This window comes from Misgurnus anguillicaudatus, chromosome 25 (assembly GCF_027580225.2).
Source record: "Misgurnus anguillicaudatus chromosome 25, ASM2758022v2, whole genome shotgun sequence".
Taxonomy (NCBI): domain Eukaryota; kingdom Metazoa; phylum Chordata; class Actinopteri; order Cypriniformes; family Cobitidae; genus Misgurnus; species Misgurnus anguillicaudatus.
In genome coordinates, this window is record NC_073361.2 from 33,737,069 (window position 1) to 33,758,799 (window position 21,731).

General features: G+C 37.5%; 1 protein-coding gene across 1 annotated transcript in view; it reads right to left on the reverse strand.

Annotated features, from left to right (window-relative positions):
- The window catches only part of acvr2ba (activin A receptor type 2Ba), a 34,635-nt gene extending 13,634 nt beyond the window's left edge, over positions 1-21,001 (reverse strand). The window contains exon 1 of the mRNA XM_055182438.2: positions 20,531-21,001. Within this exon, the coding sequence (XP_055038413.2) occupies positions 20,531-20,582 (52 nt within the window). The 5' untranslated portion in view covers positions 20,583-21,001. The remainder of the gene's footprint in view (positions 1-20,530) is intronic.
- Positions 21,002-21,731: the final 730 nt, after the last annotated feature.

Genomic DNA, 21,731 nt, shown 5'->3' on the forward strand with positions numbered 1-21,731 from the left:
CACCTCACCTTTAAACCCAAATACACCACCACATTTTTCTGAAAAAACTCTCTTCCCTATTCATCACTTTACTAATCCTTTTTATTGTTATTAACAATATATTTAACATCTACTTTATGCTGACCTTGTCCCAAGACACAACACTATGTCCAATGTTAACATAGCGTGTATTCTTACTATTGACTTTAAAGACAAAACGTTGATTCCATTTTTAAAGAGTCAAGTAAATTTTCTTTTATATAAAGTAACAACATTAACTCTTCCCTCATTAGTGAGTAACTGATGAGGTTTGTATGGGGCAGAATTATTGAGTCTGTCAACAACCAGAACAAACAGATTCAACTGTGTGCCGAAAAGATTTCTTTAATAGTCGAAGTCATGCAGGCAGAAAATGATTCGCTGCGTTTTACTTTAAACTAAAAGCACATTTTCAGCCATGTCTTTAAAGTAAAGAGATCTCAGACGGGATCAAACGAATCATCTAGCGCGGCAGCAAACTAAAAGAGTCTCTCATGTAAAAGTCTGGATCTCATTTAATCGGATCCATCAAATACACTACTGCTGTGTGTGTGCACAAACCACCAAACCGCACACAAAACCCTGAAATACCACCTCTACATTCCTGCCGAGACCTCTGATTGTAATTAAAACCAGACACAGAAAACCACAAAACAACAGAGCTCCTAACATCAGGAACAAATACAGCTTCTGTGCATCCCACCTCAAGAAATACATGTGAAAGACCACAAGCCAAACTCTTATTTAACCTTGTGTAAGTGCTTTTGACTACATTTAGAGACTAGAAGTCTACATTATTTAAGAAAAATGTGAACGGAAACATTATACAAGTTAAGTTTCATATTTACGCTTGCTTACTGTATTGTACATTACTGTGTGGTGAATGTTGAATATCGCTGTCATGAGCTCCATTCACATGCCAGGTTCACACATTTAATTTCATTTAGTTTAATTTACATACAAACATCTTTAAAGACTGTGAAGATGATCTGGAACTATCTATTTCATTTTCATTATATTTCACCATTACATTAAATTTCAAGGTATGTGTTTCAAGTTTATACTGTTTTTGGAATATAAAAATGTGCAGAAATTTGACACCCACTATAGATTTTAACTAAATGCTTAACAGTTTAAAAATATGGGCAAGTTAAATTTAAAGTAAAATGCACAGAAATGCATGGAATAGAAAAATCTGTTACGTCTTACATTTTATTTCACAATAACGAAATATACCGTCATACCGCCCAGCCCTACCTGGAAGATGCATTGAAGTGAAAAGTGCCAATTATAACTTTAAATCATACTTTATTCCCAACTAGTGTGCACAGCTGTATATTTACAAATAAATTTTGTTCAAAACTAGATGTGATTTATTAAATAACAAGCTTGAATGCATTTTAATATTCTTCAGAGAGAAAATAAAGAAAATAAATTCAATTAAAACCAAGTGAGCGGCCTACATAGACAGCATTTTACATCAACACATCTGACACAAAATCTGGCAAATATATAAAAAACAGTTTGTTCACTTAAAAGGCAGCTTAAAATGCGAGTCAGCCGAGCAGATTTTCGACAGATCCACTAACTGCAGCCCATGACACAACCTCTCAATCACACTTACTGTTTTCTCTATAAAAGACCATCCTGAGAATTGTGGGTAATAGAGAGCAGACGGCAGCAGCCAATCATCACGAGAGAAAGAGTTCACTGCTTTCTGTTCCTATTCATGAGACACAGCGAGCTGCTCACCTCACGGCAGGTTCGCTTCTGAAGCACTTCGTCCTGATGGATTTGTGCCACGCAGGTACCCAACACTTCTTAAAAACATCATTTCTGAATAAATCAACTACAGGCAAGTGCTGAATACACAAAGACACACACATACAAGACTCAACTATTCATGATCATCTACAAACCAACAACTCTGAACGAGATGTTTATCAGAAGTATTATAACATTAAATCAAGCGTTTAAACAGACACAACTTCTTGTGGATTATACACAAATGACATTATGAAGTGTGAACAGGAAGCTCTGTTTTCAGCGAAAGGTTTTCTTCTGTAGACACTCAGTCAGGATGTATCTCAGTGGAGATCTGAAGACCCTCGCTGTGGTTCCTGACAGACTCTTCAGACCTACAGAGGTTTTATGCATCTCTAAATTAAATGTGTGACAGTTTTAGCAATAATTCTGCAGACCACGTAACAAAAATATACCAATTAGCGCCTGAAGAAGATTAAGGGTCAAACAGTGAGAGAAGATAAAACTTTAAAAACTACTCAACCCGTTTACAAATTAAACACATCTATCTTATTGTTTTGACACATGAGAATCACCTCAATACTTCTATAGAGCAAATAAAGTCAGTTCATGTCCACATAAGCATCATTTGCTCATTTTTAACAAATGCAGACCTTCTGTGAGGAAAACATGTTTACTTTTGGTTTTAAGATAAGGCAAGATGTTTAAATGTCACCCTACTTGGTTTAATTATTTGTAAATATATTATCATGCATGTTATTTAAATCACAATGAAACTGAAATGAAAAACTATTTTGGGGGATAAGTATAAAGTAGATGGCCACCAGTAATAAAATATTAAACCATTAAATCTATATTATTCACACATTATACACAACTCATTAAAATATCACTGTTGACTATATTCATAAAATGTCTGAAAATGTAAAGAGAAACGGTAATTTCATCGATTTACCAGCAGGTGTCATTGAAATGAATGGGCTTCAGTGCTGCGTTTGGAACTATGCGTCACTACATGACACGCTGTTTCTTCCGCATTCCATTCTTACAACGGTCGTCTATGTGAGTGTCGTAACTCTATTTTTATACGACTCTGGCTACAGCTGTCTTTAGCCACATGATAGGTTGTCGCGGTAACCGCAATCCCGTATTGTACCGTGTTACTGAGAAGCAAACAGCAGAGAATAACTAGAAAAACCCAAAAACCGTGATGTTCTCATTTTAAGCTTTATTTTTTATCTTTAAAGGCTTTATCTTTGTTTATCTGCAACGTCCGCGCCAGGATGCACGTTTCAGCCGATGTTACGTTACCTGAACTTGACTTTCACCCGCATGCTTTTCATCAACAAACAAAATCCGTGTGAAACATTAGGATGACCATCCCGACTTTTTAGTCTGCCTGAATTTATACGTTTTTGATTTATGATTTAACTAAAACAGCTAACAATTTCCTAAATTTCCTGTTCATGTCTCCCTCTATAGTGCTTATAGTAATGTAATTTACAAACACATTTATAAGTAACTTACTTTGTATAAAACCAACATTGAATAAATGTATTTAGTTAATGTTATTATGGTTTGTACGTGTTTTCAAGCAACTTAAAATGTGTTAAATGAGATAGAAACTGCTGACTGACCAGAAAGCAGCGCAACATTCGCCATGGAAACTCAAACATTATAACAATTCATTCAATTCTGCCATTAAATATTAAATCACTCCCTAAATAGTGGAAACATGTTAAACATATGACTAAACAAGTTACATACAGTCAGCAGTGTTAAAATGCGTTTGTATATCGATTTATTTCAAGATATGTTTAAGCTAGCTAGCATTTCTCCACAAATATAAATGCGTCTCTCGCCTGCGCTCCATGACATAACGTCCTTTATTTTTGACAGCTGTCAGTGAGAGGAGATGATAGTGGGCGGGGTTTTGTGTGACGTTGGCCTGCAAATGCAGATACGATGGCTGGAATGGTTTACATTACACTGAGATCCGATCACAAAGCGTCCTCGACTACCTCTGCATCAGGACACACAGATCGGATAACATTCCGAACACAAACGCATTTACACTTGTCTTTTCAATGTGGATGTGGATGTGCATGTTAATGCCAAGTGTAAACGCGGCCTATGTTCTTACCTCAACTTAAGATGAATTAATGCATACCTATCTTTTTTCAATGCATGCACTTTTAATCTTTGTACAGCACCGTGTGAATGTGTTAGCATTTAACACTCTTTAAATATGGAAAACATGGAAGTGTTTGGTGGCTTCTAAATTCATTCCTGTTTAAAGCAATAGGAATGAATGTGGCTAGGCCAAATGCCAACACATCCACAAGGCACTGTCCAAAGATCAAAAGTGCATGCATTGACAAAAGATGGGTATGTGTTAATTAATCTAGGTAAGAACATAGTAAAATATTGAAAAACGGTGTTGTTTTCCTTTAAAAAGGCATACATAGTTATTTTTTGTGTAATATTACAGTGTACCTGTCAAAATAATTTGCAGCATCGAGGTTACCTTGTGTTATTAGTTTCAGGCTGTTATTATATCTGATTATAAAAGGCCCGTTCTGGTTCTTCATTCTGATTGGTTGAAACGCGTTCTAAGCCATGATAAAATACCCACGGTTCAGACCGCATTACATAAGTATCACTGCGCAACTGTTGCTGCATGCTGATTTATGAAAATAAACACCACAGTCTATAATATTTTTTAATTTGTCTACAATTGCACAATTAATGGCGATATCCAGATAAATGTCAATAAATATTGTTGAGTCATCATAGAGGCATTTCTACCTTAAATTCATATTTTCGCTTTTACTTACACAACTTAAACACCGAAGCATTCACTCAACACTAAAAACACAATCGTGTTAGTTTTGATGGCTCTGAATCTGAACTCTTACAAAAAAAATTATTATTTCTGCTTCGCGTCGTGACTAACAACAGCCAATTTTAGCTGTTATAAAATGCACTGATAACCCACTGCTTCTTGGGGCTTATTGCTTTAAAAACATACCTTGGAATATTGCGACTGGCCAATCATAATCAAACATTTTAGAGCACCGTGTAATAAGACTGAATAACTATCTCTCAAAACACTTTGGATGACAATTCAAATATTTAAATACTGACTGTTAAATTACCATGATCGGCCATTATGCTGATACCAAGGCCCAATATTGCTAATATATATAAGCTAACAGCCTATGTCTGTTAAAAGTACTGAAAATAAAACACTGCACAGACTTTAGTGCATGAATTAAACATACACCGATTCTTATTAAGTACAACAGTTCTTCAGTCATGAGCAGAGACTGATTTTCTTTTTAATATTATTGACAAATGAACTGGTTTACTGTGGCTTTAAGACGTGAGAGAAATCTTTGCTCGTGCAGAATGACTTGCTGTGTTTGTGTGTGTGTAACAGGTGTACGTGGACAAGAGCGGCTGCAAGTAAAAGGAATGTTTAAACTTTCAAAACGCATGCAAATAATAAGCTCTCAGCCTGAAGATGCAATGTCCGCGATAAATGTTGCAGGGTTTCCCGCAGCACTTTTCAGTTTGGGCGGCCCACCTAAGCAGGGATACCCTACCACCTTAACTAGGTTGTCAAAAAAAAAAAATCGCTGCACAAATGCCGTCAAGTGCATCTCGGAGAATAGCGTGGACGCGCTTCACACTGCGAGCGGGCACGCGCCACATGGCCGAAATGAGAGAAAGACATGCTCCGCCACTGTCTGGAGGATAACTAGCCTGTTGATAAAACATTTAATTCATTAATAATCTAGTATGTGTTAATTTTCTGTCATAGTTTCTTCAAAATTGAGTTTTATTTGAGTGTTTTAAATACAAATTTTTCATCATGACGTGCCCCTTTGATTGCCCCGCCCCCGGCCCGCCCACCTGCACAACCCTACCACCTGAACTAACACATTTTCTGCGGGAAACCTTGTGTTGTATACGCTGTTTGATGGGGATGTGAAGACAAATCATGCTGCATGTTAGGACCGAAGCGCCCTTATAGAAAATACACAAATCTCTTTAAAGGCAGAAATAGAAATGCAAATTTATAGGTCGCACAACGTTGTTGTAAAAATGCTTTCATTGCGTAAAATTGTCTCCAATTGCGCCCGCATTCAGGAGCCCTATGATGACAAAAGTAAATAGAAAGATCCGTTCATGAGATCGGCAAATTTAGAGAGTACCGATCAAGTAATTTAATGCCTTTATCGATCGATACCGATCTGCAGCTGATCGATCTGAGCATCCATACTTTAAAGTAAAACACAGTAAAACTCTTTGCTTTCACAATGTTGATTATTTTTATATCACCACCAAAATGTTCACAAATAATCAACAAATTACCCAATCCTTAGAATATCAATTTAAATATCTGTTCATGAGCTTGCGTTTTTGGCCTGAGGCATTTGCATATGCGTATGAATGAAAGTAAATGAAATGAAAAGTATAGTTTGACTGCCCCTTTACTGTGAATCATTTTGACAATGATGCAAAGTAAAAAAAAAAACTTTCCGCTTTTTTCCTGTATCGTTATCATATAAACGTAGCCTAAAGTCAGGATTTAAAGCAGAGCATTTAATGTGGAACAGACATGCAGGGCATCTTGGGATCTTTATTAAGAGAACAAAGACTTTGGTCTGTTTTATAACTCTGACATTTCACTGCTTCTAAATCCTGGTCCTCATGAGACCTGCAGTGGACGTCCAGGAAGATCTCAGCGTGACGGAGGCCTAATCAGGTCAAGGATGATTTTTTTCCTCGCAATATTCAACAGACATTAAAAAAAAGAAAAGGTCATTGTACATTTTGTTAATTACTTTTTACTCATTGGATCTCTCATCAGTAAGAGAAGTGTATGTGTGTGAACGATCACTGCAGTTATTCATCTATAACGTCTGTAGTCGTTCCTGTCTGCCAGCCGCGAAGAAAGACGTATTTTTCCTCAGCTGTTATTTCATTGACGGGCTCTTCAGCAGGGCCGCCCACCGAGACGCTACAATGCATCTAAAGCTTTAACAACACAAGTGTGTCTCCATCTGCATGAAAGGTTTTTCCATGGGAATATATGGGTATTAACAGGAATTAATAGGAATAAACTGGCAATTTGAAAAAAAAAATGCAGAGTTGTCTAAAACAAGGAACTTAAAGGCGGAGTCCACGATGTTCGAAAAACGCTTTGGAAAATTAGACGGGCCGTCTACCAAAACACACTTATACCCAATCAAATCAAATCAAATGCCGGGTTGCGTATGTGTGGGGCGGGTCTATCAACAGAAGGTCCAGATTCTATTGGGGTAGGGGCGTGTTTGTTTAGGTGATTTCAAATATCAACATTGGCTTTCAAACATCATGGACTCCGCCTTTAAATGTAGTTAAAACAAATCTTATAAAATAAATTTGTTTAAAACAGCAAGATTTAATGCAATTTCAGTTGAATTTACCCATTCCTCAGTCACATACATCCACACAAAATAAGCTGGTGTGTTTGGTGGGCGTTTTGTCGCAATATGGCAGCCGTCGCAACGTCCAGGTGGATGCTGCACATTGGTGAAGCAAATTATTATAAATTCCCATAAAGTTCCATAAATTCCCATTAAGTTACCAATTTGAAATTCCCCAAATTTAGTTCTCGTGGCAAGTTTCTGGAAATTTACCAGTAACTTTCCGCCCCTTTGCAACCCGATCACCATGTTTAAACATTATGTTACGTGATGGTCAGGATTTTAAAGGTTTCAATGCAATTCATTCAAAGTCTTCGGTCTCTGGGTTCAGCCTGGTATGAGTCTTTGAGAAATAAAGTTTAATGTGTCTATTCAAAAAACGAACATCACATATGCTCGTGGAAATGAGTCGAGGTAGATCAAGGTCTTGAAGCTTACATTTACTTTTATATCTGGAGGACGAATGGGAATTTCTCCTTTTGTAATTTAATGAAATATAATTTATATCAATACGTATGGCATGTGTCTTTCGTAACATCTATAGATTTATGAAAGTCTTTCCATCATCAATGCGTTATATTTCTACATGATCTTCCAAGGACCTGCATTCACTGAATCAGAGCATTCATCTAAGACTGAAGACAAACATCTGAGGTCTGTATAATAAAGGAGGCGTTTCCTTTGCATTACAAAACACATTATGATCGCACACATCCCCATTTACATGTGTAAAGACGTCTGCTTGACTTTCTATAATGACCTAAAAGACCAATGATGATGTCAAGTGTTTTGCATAATAATACAAGATCCATACAAATATCTGCAGAGATGCCATATGCCACCATCATCAACATCACTACACAAAACACAAGATATTGTTAAAATTTTATGAACATTTTAAACTCTGTGGTTGAATCATCATACAGCCAGAGCAAAGACAGAAAATATAACCAAATATTACCATGAAAGTATTACATTAAGAAGGCGTTTCATTTTTAACACAATTACTCAAAAAGGACAGATTTGAGTTCAAACTAAATCTCTGCTGTGAAACAAAACAATTAAAAGCTGATTAGGTTTGTAATATAATTAGATTAGTCTTTATTTCCGTGAGAAGATTTCTAATGAAGAGATGTGAATGTGCAGTGAGATCTTCTGAAAGATGACAACAACACAAACGATCTTCTCATTCACACAAGATAAACAACAAAACCTCTTTACTCCATCACCTCCAGAAACACTCACCCGCCGTTTGGCAGGCGTCCATTTGGACAACAGAAAGGGTTTTTCCTCACCCAGATCTCCACGCTTTCAGGTTCCCCTACAAAAATCTATTTATAGCCGCTGGCATGAAATGCAAACCACAACTTAACCGCATAACCACAGCCAAGGATAACAACAATAAAGTCTGACTGAAATAAAATACAAAGACAGTTTGCAAGTGAAAAGCAGGTCTGGGGTCAGTCAGTAATAAGGCCACAGACTGAAAAATCACCTCCTTTCTACTCAAACGTGTTCGGGTTTCAAGACCTTATTTCAACCCAGACAGAGGGATTTCGAGTCTCCGTGTGTGAGAAGAGTTTGTAAGTAGGTCAGAACCGAGTCTGATGTATTTTTTTGGCACATATAGAGCTCAATACACGTAACTATACGTGTCTAGCAAACATCCGCCGACAGAACATCTCCTACTTCATATAAGAGAAACATTTATAGGGATGCACTGATATATTGACCTATAATCGGTATCGGGAGATAAAAGCATTTCCCATTATTGGAAATCGACCGATTGTTTGAAAAGAGATGATCATCAAGAATTACAGTTTGTATGCTCTGCACTTCTTTGAAACAAGGAGTGAAAATCAAAATTATCGGTAGAGATGACATTCTAAGGAATCGAATATCGGTATCAGCACAGAAATTTTGTATCGGTACATCCCTAATACTATACTATTAAAACTCCAACTGTGAGTTAAAGCTTTGGTTGGTTGATTAAGATGCATGTTTTCTCAAGCATATTATAACTCATATCATTTATAAAAATAAAACCTTAAATCAAATCACAATTCATAACCTGCATCATAGCCCAAACATCACACGACATGAAACAACATCATGTTTTTATCTTTGAAATAACACTGATAAATCCCACAGTAACATGTAAAGTAAGAGTATCATCTCTATTTTTGTTTTTGAAGTTTAATTATGATGCTGGTGCGTAAATATTTCTGTAACTTTCATTTATTTCCCTTTGAAGATCTGTGCTTCAGCTGTTTACAACTTCATCAAAGCTCAACAACCAAACCCTGACTAACAATGGCATGAAAACAAAACAATCGATCGTCACGCTAAAAAAAATGGCAGCACTCTCGGAAAAAGTTTCCCATGAACCCGTGGCAGGTGGTCACGACTGGGTTTACCATGACAAAAGCTTGACCTCCGCCACCCTCGACCCCACATCACAGAACGTCTCACGTCTTCCCAGCCTTTTCTCACACATCAATGACTGCAAACTTCACTGAAAACCAATTATTCTGTTTAAACCTTGAATGAAACAAACAAATCACTAAACATTAAAAAGAAAATAGAAATAAATACTCATGAGCCATACGAGACTCCAGCAACTCAACTTATTTATAACTTTAAAGAATTGTTGAGTTTTAAACTCAGGAATAAAGTAAATATCACAGAAAACAACGTTTTCAGCATATATTCATCATAAATCCCATCATGCGTTAGGATCCTCAGTGAAATATTTCTACAGCTTCACAGCAGAAGCGTGTGGACCGATGACGGCCGCTGATGTCTGCCGACAGCTGGATGTCAAGATGGAGACGGAGAGGTCACGAGAGGATCCTGGGACTCAGGATTAACCACAAAAAACCTCCATCTGCCCCATCTCCATCTCAACCATCCAAGACTAATACAGCCAGACGTCTGTTTACAGATCTGCTCTATCAGGTGGAAACCAGCAACAGATCGGACTCATAATGGACTTGAACTGATGGAAGAGTTAAAGGGATAGTTCACCCAAAAATTCAAATAATGTCATTAATGACTCACCCTCATGTCATTCCAAACTCGCAAGACCTCCGCTCATCCCCAGAACACAGTTTAAGATGTTTGATATTTAGTCCTACAGCTTTCTGACCCTCCATTGAAAATCTATGTACAGCTTACTGTCCATGTCCAGAAAGATAATAAAAATATCACCAAAGTAGTCCATGTGACATCAGTGGGTCAGTTAGAATGTGTTAAGCATCGAAAATACATTTTGGCCCAAAAATAACTTTATTAAGAATTATTTTCTCTTCCGCGTCTGCTGTGAAGTGCATGCGCGAGACTAAAGTCACATGACTGCAGTGACGCGGCTAACGTGTTATCAGGTGAACTAAGCCGGGGGGTTTTTTTGAGGGGGGGGGGTTGTACATTTGCAAACATGTCTGAGGATAACATGTCATCCACGTCACTGCAGTCATGTGACTTTACTCTCGCACATGTGCTTCACAAAAGATGCGGAAGATAAGACAATGCTGAATAAAGTCGTAATTTTTGTTATTTTTGGACCAAAATGTATTTTTGATGCTTCAACACATTCTATCTGACCCACCGATGCCACATGGACTGCTTCGATGATGTTTTTATTACCTTTCTGGTAGGCATGGTCCGGTTACCGGTTTTAAGGTATACTGAGGTTTTAAACAGTCAAGGTTTCAAAACCACAAAAATGTTCTGTGATATAATTTCCAAGGTATGAGCTGGGTTTATACTAGGGATGCACCGAATCCAGATTTTTTAGATTCGGCCGAATCCCGAATCCACCGTTTAAGATTCGGCCGAATCCGAAACCGAATACCGAATCCTACTCCCATCCTTATTCCAACACAGTAAAACACATTAATGAAGTAAACAACGTCCACAGCAGTGTATTTTTCATTGTATTTAATTTCAACTGTACATTATGCCAGGATGACAAGTTGGAAAAACTATTTTGACAATAACCATAAGCATATGCATAATGAAAGCGATGCGTTGCGACACGCTCGTTTTTCCAATAAGCAAGCATCTATATTTAACTTTGAGTGAGAAGCTCCGCTCGTCAATGTCAGTTTTCACACGGCCGTCCAATTACAGTGGAGGAGGGGCGGGACATTACCACAGCAACCAACCTGCTCACAGCTGAAGCATCACACCTTCCAAGCGCTCGGCTGAAAAACAGCTGGCATTTGGCGTCCTCAAGGCGTTTTCAGCCGTGTTTAAAGCGTAACTAAACCCTTAACCAACTTTTTTTAGTTAATGATCTGTAAGAATGATGCTTTATTAGTGCTGTTCATTGATTTTAGTAAGTTTTTTGACATTTGGATATAAAGTGTTTCAATACTACAATATATGGTGTAAAAACGTCTGAGTGCTGCCTTCTTCAGGTTGAACGGTGGCTACTGCAGTTGAATTTTCCTATTGGATGTTGGGTCCAAAAAGTAACTCGTGACGTAAGCAGGTTCAAGCTCACCACGCCCTTGTTACGATCTCACCACATGCTTGGTACGAGCTTAGTTCGTCCCCTCTATCTCCGTTGGGATCTGCCCACTTTTCTTGCATTTTTCAAATATTGCCAGTGGGTGGAGTCAGGCTCTGACCAGGGGTTTAGTTACGCTTTAAAAGTTTTGGTGTGTCCAGCCCCTAAGGCTCACCGAAAGAAAAAGCTCATCTCCACGTCAGCACCCGATGTGTGTAATCCACGGCCGCGTGACGTCGACCAGCGTAGCGCAAGCCTAGGGTTCGGTTCGGTGGGAAAAAAATCTAGGATTCGGCCGAACCCGAACCCTGTCAAAAAGCCCAGTATTCGGCCGAATCCGAATCCTGGATTCGGTGCATCCCTAGTTTATACAAAAATTATTAAATCATTAAGTCATGTAATTTATTTAATGTTTACATTTAATTTACATTACAAAAACATATATATTTTTGATAGCATATTATAATTTATTTACCTAGCATTGAAAAATAACATATTTTAGGTTGGAATGGCAATACCGCAACATCAGAATCTTATACCAGCACATGCCTACTTTCTGGACATGGACTGTATACCGTTACTAGCTTTTCAATGGAGGGTCAGAAAGCTCTCGGACTAAATATAAAACATCTTAAACTGTGTTCCGAAGGAGGCCTTGAACAGAGGCCTTACAAGTTTGGAATGACATGAGTCATTAATGACATTATTTTCATTTTTGGGTGAACTATCCCTTTAACTGTGTTTTCTTATAACAATTGAGGAAATGACAGTGTAGTTGTTTTAGTTTTTTTCACTACACTTACAATATAACACTACTTGTATATGTATAATGCAACATAAATCTCAGTGGAGGAATATGTAGTCAGTATTGTGTGCGACCAGTGAGCCCGGTTGAGCCCAGCACGTTCCCAGCATGACACCGGAGCACAACAAACACACGAGTGTGCCCGGACATATCAGAGAACAGACAACTGAGAGGGGCCACTGCAGGGGACAGACTCAATCCAGACAGGACCCCAGACCAACAACACACACACACACACATAGTTGCAGACACACACAGTCACAGACACACACGCAGGCACAGATAAAGACACGCACGCAGACACATACACAAGTGTAGACAGACACGCGCACACACACATGCAGACACACACAAACATAGATAAAGACACACACACACACACACACACACACACATTTAAACATGTTGAAATGCATTGCATTGTTGACTCTGTGTGGGCCTGGGCTTCAATGATCCAATCAACGTCTCAACAACACTGCCCGTCGACCTGTAAACACTCATGACCAATCATTTCATAAAACGCTTCAGCAAATTGAAACCCATCTCATGTTCATGAGGACGCCAAATACTGTATGATGCCCGTGCAAGAGATAAAGCCTGCGAGAAATCACTGCTTGCATACAACAGTCTGCCCGTGCGGCCCGGGTGGAGATAAGAGTTATCTGTAAGAGTAAACAAACCACATACAGAACAGAAAACAGCACACAACTACACTTACAGTCTCCCTTTAAACACTGCCCTGCATTCACATAATAACAAAACTTCAGCCGCAAGTGTGCTTAATAACATATAAGTATGTACAAACGTATATGACACAACCATATAACACATACAGATAGAAACTGTTCACTGCACAAACTCTTAACTTCTGAACTAATCAACATCCACTTTTGTCATCTATAAACGCTACATTTATTTGCATTAAACACGTTTTAAAAAACATCCTTCACACAACTATAAAGAATAACTTACATTTTATTCACCTTGCACATAAATGCAAATATATTTCACACAATATAAAAATAAAACACAACCCTATATGCAACACCTTTGCCTTTTATCCTAAGACACTTAACTATGAGAAATAAATAAACACAACAGAAATCCTTCAAAGACCTTGAAAAGCAAAGTTTACAAGTGCTGTCGAAATATTAAAGCAGTATATTTACAGCTACACATAAGCTGAAAGATATTTTATGAGGTAGAAGATAAAGATATTCAATGATTCATAATGATTCGTAAATCACTGTGTAATTTGTGGTATTGGCAACATTATTATTACTTCATTATTAAACAAACCCATCAAGCCTGATACACACTGAGCAGGGCTCCAGACTGCCACCAAAATTTGAGAGTGTGCCACTGAATTTTACATCCAGTCGCACATGTGCCACCAGTAAATTTGACCTTCTTTTTGTGATGTGACACTGAATTTGAAACAGCACATTGTACTTTCTGCATCTATCATGAAAGTATTTATTAGTAATACAGTGGAAATAAGTAGAAATGTGAATATTTGGTTAGCATGTTGATTTACGGTGTGTGCCCCTAAATTTTCTGGTTGCCCCCCTAAAATTTTCAGTTGGGGGCCACTGGGCTCCTAGTGAAAAAAGTTAGTCTGTAGCCCTGCTGAGGGTTAAAGACATAAATGATCCTCCTTGTGTGATGACAGTAGATAAAACACATGGATTTACAAACAGCTGGATGATAAAACAGATTTACATTGATGCAGATCATCAGACACCAGAAGAACCTTCATGAAGACAACACCTCACGCATAGGGATACACCGAATGTTCGGCAATCTAAACTATTCGGCTAAATATAGCAAAAAGCACTTTTTCATACACTTTAAATGGTTCATGTTTGTAACATCACTTATTCAGCTGAATACTGAAAATGTTTCGCCATTTTTTGCAAAACATTTTCAAACTACTCATGCACAATAAAAGCTTAATCACCAAGAAGTAAAAGGACATCCATCTAAATCGCTGTAATCTGGGCTGCAAGATATATCAAAACTATTGGAAGTATTGCAAATGTTCATAACGCAATGATATGCAATAACTGAATGACGTTAACAACACTTCAAAAAGTTATGTATAGTTAAAGTTTTAGGTCGATACAATTAACAGTGAGACTGGTGAGAAGGAGAGAGTGATGCTTTCTTTTGAAAAAAAAGAGTGTAAGACATGTATGTTGGTTACACCATTTTAATATAACAAATTTAATATAAAAAGTTATTGACTAGCGCATTTTTCTTCAATATCATCCAACCCCAGTGAAAACAAATGTAAACAATACATTTCTCATTCTGTTTGTTATTGCTTATATAGATTTACAGTTTGAGTAAAACAGCCCAATATGATGTTCTGTTGTGCTTTAAGATATCCAGTCTGAACACAACCAGATTGTTCATCACTTATTAAGTTACAGCAGATCTGAAGAAGCGAGGAGAGAACGGCTCATTCATGAGGATTCTTCACATCCCGATAAAAAGTCAATTGCGGTCAATCTGAGCAAATCCCACAACATCTTCTTGTGTTTGGATAACATTTCAAGTTCTTCTGCAAAGAACTGATACACAACAAACACAAGATGGAGATTTCACAACTCCACAAGGTTTACGGCTTGACAAAACTGTTTCACTGCATTAGCAGATTTTGTGTATCAGATAAGCAAAGCAATAAAAACTCACATCACCCACTACTTCAGTACGATTTCTTAAAATATATCACAGCTTTCCATAGAAATTACAAACTGCAAGATCACACAACAGAGATAAAATCAAATGAATCTTCAACATCACACTGCCTTCAAGTTTCTGAATATCCCAGATGGGAAATTTATAGTTTGGAATAATAAATGTGACGTGCATTCAAGTCATAACAAAACGATTGTTTTGGGAAATTTTATTCCCAAAAGGAACGACAATGACTGTCATACTTCTGGATTCGGGACTATACTTCTAGTTTAAACTGCTTGTTTAGGGCTTCACTTCAAACGATTTGAAAATAAAACATTAAAAAAATCAAACAAACATTTGTCAACCTCATATCACAGGTCTCTGATCTGAGCTCAGATGTCCTTGACTGAACAAAAAACTGTTTTACGTTCAGTATGTTTATAAGGACATACCCGTCTTAAAATAAAACTCGTTTTCTTCTTAAACCAACACTTTTAAAGAACTATCACCTCTAAATAATCAAATAGTAAAAATACAAGATTTTTTAAATAAAATAAAAGATATCTTCTTAAGAGTTTTTCAACATCACCTTCTTAACGCTAGAATGAATTCTATGAATTCTTATAAATTCGTACAAAGTGTACGTAATTTCATATGAATTAATATGGATAAGCCACTTGTCAAATACCAATTCCCGTGAGTTTTTGTTGAATACATATTGGTGTTTGTCAGGGCTGTTTACACTTGGTATTAAGAGGCGTTCTTGTCGATCGAATCACAAGTGGACGACGCTAAAGACAGGTGTAAACAATGTTCAAAACATTTTAGAGTCTATTTACACTTGGCATTAACATGTGTTTTCGTCGATCGGATCACAAGTGGACACGTTAATGCCAGGTGTAAACGGTGTTCAAAACGTTTTGAGCTCGTCCACTTTGGACCACTTTCAACCACATCCAGAGGTGGTCGAAACCACTTTCGATCGGATCGCTTTGGAGTTGCGGAACGCACATGTGGTTGATTGCGTTCGAACAGCCACACGCGACCGCCTTCTCTCCGCCCATTTATCTAATCTGAGGTATTAAACACAAGTTTTACGTCTTTTTTGACTTCTGGCGTGAACATTCGGTGAACAGCGCTATTTTTAGCCTTTCATTGATAAAACTAAGCGGCTGATCTCCGTAGTTTCGTTTTGAAAGCGTGTGAAAGTTGCGCGATCCTATTTCATCAATTGCTAATCTAATGTGATGTACCGAGCACAATGTTTTACATTGTTTACTTCTAGCGCGAACACACACGTGTACACGTGTTCAGCGCTATCTTTAGGCTTTTATTGATTAAATTGAAGCGGCTCTCCGCGTCTTTCATTAGTTTCATTTTGTGAGCGTGTGAAAGTTGCACAATCTTATTTTATCAATTGCGCTGAAAATTTAAAGAAAGCTCTTACATATACATGTACAAAACACTGTGCAGCATGTTTACTTACTACACAAGCAGTGGACTCTGACATAACATTAGTTTGCGTCAATTTAAACACATCATAACTACCGCTCACGTTTAGACAAAAGCAAAGGACTGGCCCACAGATCATCTCCTCAAAGTATACAGGACAGAAGCGGTCGAAAGTGGACAAAAGAGACGCATTTAAATACAAGGTGTAAACATGAATGTGTCTCTCTTGTCCACTTATGATCCGATCGACCAAAACACATCTTAATACAGCCTCTAGGACATATACACGTTTTTTTTGGGAATGATGATGCTATACAGATTTCACTACATGCTTTGGATGATTGACGCAAATCAAAGCCTAAAATCTGGTCTCTAGATCGGTCTCAGGCCCTAATTCAATGAGAACAGACCTTTACATGTAGCAAATGTCGGTAGAAAAACCTGTACTGTCTCTTTAAATCTCAGCTTTTGCTTAAGGCGACCCATCCCCCATTTCCCACAGTGCCCCCCATACACACACATACATACACACACGCACACACACATACTCTCTCTCGCCCAGCCCCCCACCCATACACCGCAGCCTGCATCCATAACATTACATGTAAACATTCATATAGATCAGCGGCTCTCATCTTCTGAAGATTCACAGCACCACACACACACACACACACACACACACACACACACACACACACAACACTACTGTATATAAATCATTCTCTTATTGAACACCTGATCAACACATTCATAGATTTATAACCTCAACTGAATGGGTCAGATAAGAGAAACAAACACAAGTGTACAGGATCGCGGCTGTGAAAAGCGCTGGTCAAAACACTGGACTATATGGTGTGTGTTTTAACCCATAGAGGAATTTACCCCTGCCCCCCCCCCCTTACGGGGCAGATCCTGTGAACAAACCCAACACAACACACACAACACAAAGCCGCACACAAAACATCTAGTTGTCAGCAAAGGAACATTCCTGACCATTCACATGGATCACACAAACAAACACCATGTCAGTGTAGGGACGTTTGGTTCTTCAGTACAGATATGATCCGGCTCAATAGAGACAAAATCAAGAGCAATTTGTTTTGTGTTTAAATGCCACACCGGCCTTTAAAGCACCTTTGTCACAGCCTGTGGAATGCTGGAATGTTCAATGCAAAGACCATTACACAACACACACAATACACACAAACAATGACCAAATATAAAGTCTCTCACAACCCTGCAAAAGCATTTAACAATCCACCAACAAAGATCAAACTTTACCCAAAAAAGACAATTTTTAAAATCAGTTTTTAGTTTTTTTATAAAGAAATTTAATTCAGCATTAATTAAATTCATTACAAGAAGGTCAACCATAATGCATAATGGTGCTTTAATTCTTTATATTACAATGCTTGTGGGTAATGTGTAGGGCTGCATAACAATGAATCACAACAAATCAACATTTGCAGAATAAAAGTTTTTGATTACTTCATATATGAGTGTGTGTATTGTGTATAATAATTGTGTTATGTAATGCATAATTATTCATAATTATATAAATACTGCACACTATGCATGTTTATTTTTAAGAAATATTTACAAGTGTATATACATTTTTATATGTAAGGAAAATCTACCACGGCCGTTGAATTATTCGAAAATAATGCACACCCAAGGTAATAAAGCGGCATGTGCGCAGCAGTATAACGTATTTACGTTATATAAAAAATTAATATTTATTAATTTTTTTCTTAAAATTATACGTGCGTGTGTGTGTGTGTGTGTGTTTACTTAAACATTTATAGACGGTTTCATTGGTCGCATGTGCGTTGTCACGGTTACGCGTCTGGACGAAACTTAACTTACGGTCTCTGTTTTCTTTAATTGTCTGACTACCAGCTAAACTGAACTCTGGAACAAATATCTCTGTGAAAATAACAAATGCTTTGGTTTCCTAAAGACGAGAGAAGACGGCGATCATGGATGTGAAGGGAGGTTTGGGAGCCGATCTGTAGTTAAGATTGTATACATTATATGGTACACATTTTACACAGTAACGTTAGCTCAGTGTAGTTTTTGATACGCTTTATCTATGATTTGAACGTACTTGTTGTTTATTTTGCTTGTTTATAAACTACTTTTAAAGGACTCTGTTTTGATTCTTTGTGAAAGTTTACCGGAAGATACGTTTGTTTGACGAAAGTTGTTTGTTTATGTTGTCAAAGTTCCTGTCCAAGTTATTTAAACCTTTTATTCTGCAAACGATTAGTTGCGATTAATCATTATGCAGCACTAGAAATATGCTTAATTATCATTAAAATAAGGAAAAAATCTTCAAGGCAGAAACATAGGCTTAATTTGTTTTAACTAATTTCTGCTTGTTTTCACATTACTTTTTGCACTTTAAAGTTTTCAAGAGATTCATTTATATATTTCACTTTCTACAAAAACAATAAAACAGCTACATTAGTTGCTCTTTTCGGGACATTATTTTTAAAATTACGCTTCATTACAATTACGAAATGACCAGATTTAAACAGATCACAGCAGATGAGCAATGAAACTTTTACGATTACAATAAAAAAGCTGCTGTTCACACTGTAATAATCTTTAAAAAGCATTTAAATCTGACAGATATAAAGTCAACCTTCACTACACACTTTAACTTCTGACATCTCAAGACAACAAGAAATATTGAAAAACAAAAACTAGCGTAATGTGATGTTTAAATGCCCATCTGCAATGTTTTCTTATGAAACACAAAACAGAAACTTCAATCTGTTGTCTTTATGACATTTATACATTTATTTATATAATATATGACACATTACTGAAGATATAGATGTGACAACTATCTCACACCCGAGATGATTTATATAGAGTGTAAAATGACGTCATTTAATGTAAAGTCAGTATGTACTAGACGCCCCCCCCCCCCCCCCATACCTTTACAACACAACAAAGCCATAGTCAAATACACATATACGGCATTCATCTAAACAATATATTATCAGAGGAAGAAGAAATTACAACATATGCATTTTAGTTATTTAATACAGGAACCACGTGACATCATCCGTTTAGAAATCGCAACGAAATCCATTTACATGCGAAACACAAATCTGTGAGAAATGTGATCATTCAGGATTTGAGTGTTTGACAGATTAACTCAGTGTTATGAATGAATCTGATTCACATTCATAAACACTCACTGAAATAAACAACAACATGTTAAGGTTAAAGTTATTCATCTGAAGCCGACCCCATCTGATAGTAACATGTTTGTTTGTGACCGAAGAACTTCAATAAAAACACAAAACCTTCACAGATCACACAGGAGTTGTGAACATGAAGCGCGTGCACGTTATAATTAAAGGGATAGTTCACCCAAAAACGAAAGTGTTACAAACCTGTATAAATGTATTTGTTCTGATGAACACGAAGGAAGATCTTTTGAGGAATGTTTGTAAACAAGCAGTTTATGAGCCCCATATACTTCCATAGTATTTTTCCTACCATGAAAGTGGATGGGGCTTACAAACATTCCTCAAAATTCTTCCTTCATGTTCATCAGAACAAATATATTTATACAGGTTGGTAATAACATAAGAGTTGGTTAATGAAGAGGGAATCTTCATTTTTGGGTAAACTATCCCTTTACATTTTATATTACCTCATGATATGTAACTTAAGCCCTAATCTAAAGCAAATCACCGCGAAACTCAGAAGCAAATGTTGGTTTTGTCATCATCACTATTTACAGCATTTCAGGAAATATTTACGCGACTCTGGACATAAGGATAAATGTGCGCTTACCTGCACAGAAAGTTCCCAGAAGAAGTGCAAAAGTGAGGCGGGAAGCGAACATATTCCTTTAATGACACACAAACACTCCAGATCTGCTGCTTTACAAACACACACACATACACACACACACACACGAGTGACAGTGGGCCTGATGTCCACCCCACTGATCGCGCTCAATCAAACTTTAACACATGGAAAATCCATCGGGAAAAGCGAATATTCCCAACGAAACGCGTCGCGCGGATTTCAGCGTGAGGTATCACGAATCGCGAGCGCTTTCCACTCACGCACGCACGCACTCGTGCCCTCTCCACGCGTGAAGCTTTTCCCTGTACAGGGTGAGAATGGCTGGACGGGGTCCGATTCTGCCACACAACTGAACAGAGTCCAAAATGGCTTCAGAGAGCGAAGCGCAGCCAGCAGGAGAACCGAGTTACGAAACGCACTACGGCCAAGGTTCGGCTCATGAATATTCATGAAACAACGCGGCGTTCTTCCAGCCGTGATTGGCTGGACTCGAGTTAGCAAGTGAATATACAACTGATTACGTGACTGGACGCTCCCAGAAGGTTGCCAGGCAACGTCAGCGGGATCTGCTGAATATTAATGAGCTCGGCCTTCGCGGTAGTAGAATTGGGAATTTCGCAGCAGGGAAACCCGGATGTTGAAACACAAAGAGAGGAAAGCAATCGAGCAATGTAAAGCCTTTAGCCCACATGACAACACAATTTACACACACACGCGCGCGCGCACACACACACATTGCAAATTAAACCAAAATAAATATTAATAACATCATGAAGCGATAAATTAATAAAATGAGCGACATAAATAAAAATGTGTGGAAAATTAGCGTAACTCTCATTAAAGTAATGCAACAATCCTAATGTTACTGTATTACTGCTAGTTTCAAGATAGAAATATAATTTCCTATTTTGTTTTTGTTGATACTCAACCTTCACTTCACCCTTTTTAATTTCTTCTGACATGTGAGTGACTTACCTATGTCAATGACGTCACAAAGTCATTTTATACAGACTTTTCACCCTATAATTTTTTTATGAAGGATGAAATCAAGTCCTGCCGTATATGTCTTTATATTAAACACCTGTTTCATTCAGAAATATGTCAGTATTAGATTGAATGTGGCTGCCAAAGTTTGTTTTGTCTTATTCTGCTACCTTACCCTTAATGGAAAATAATATCTCAA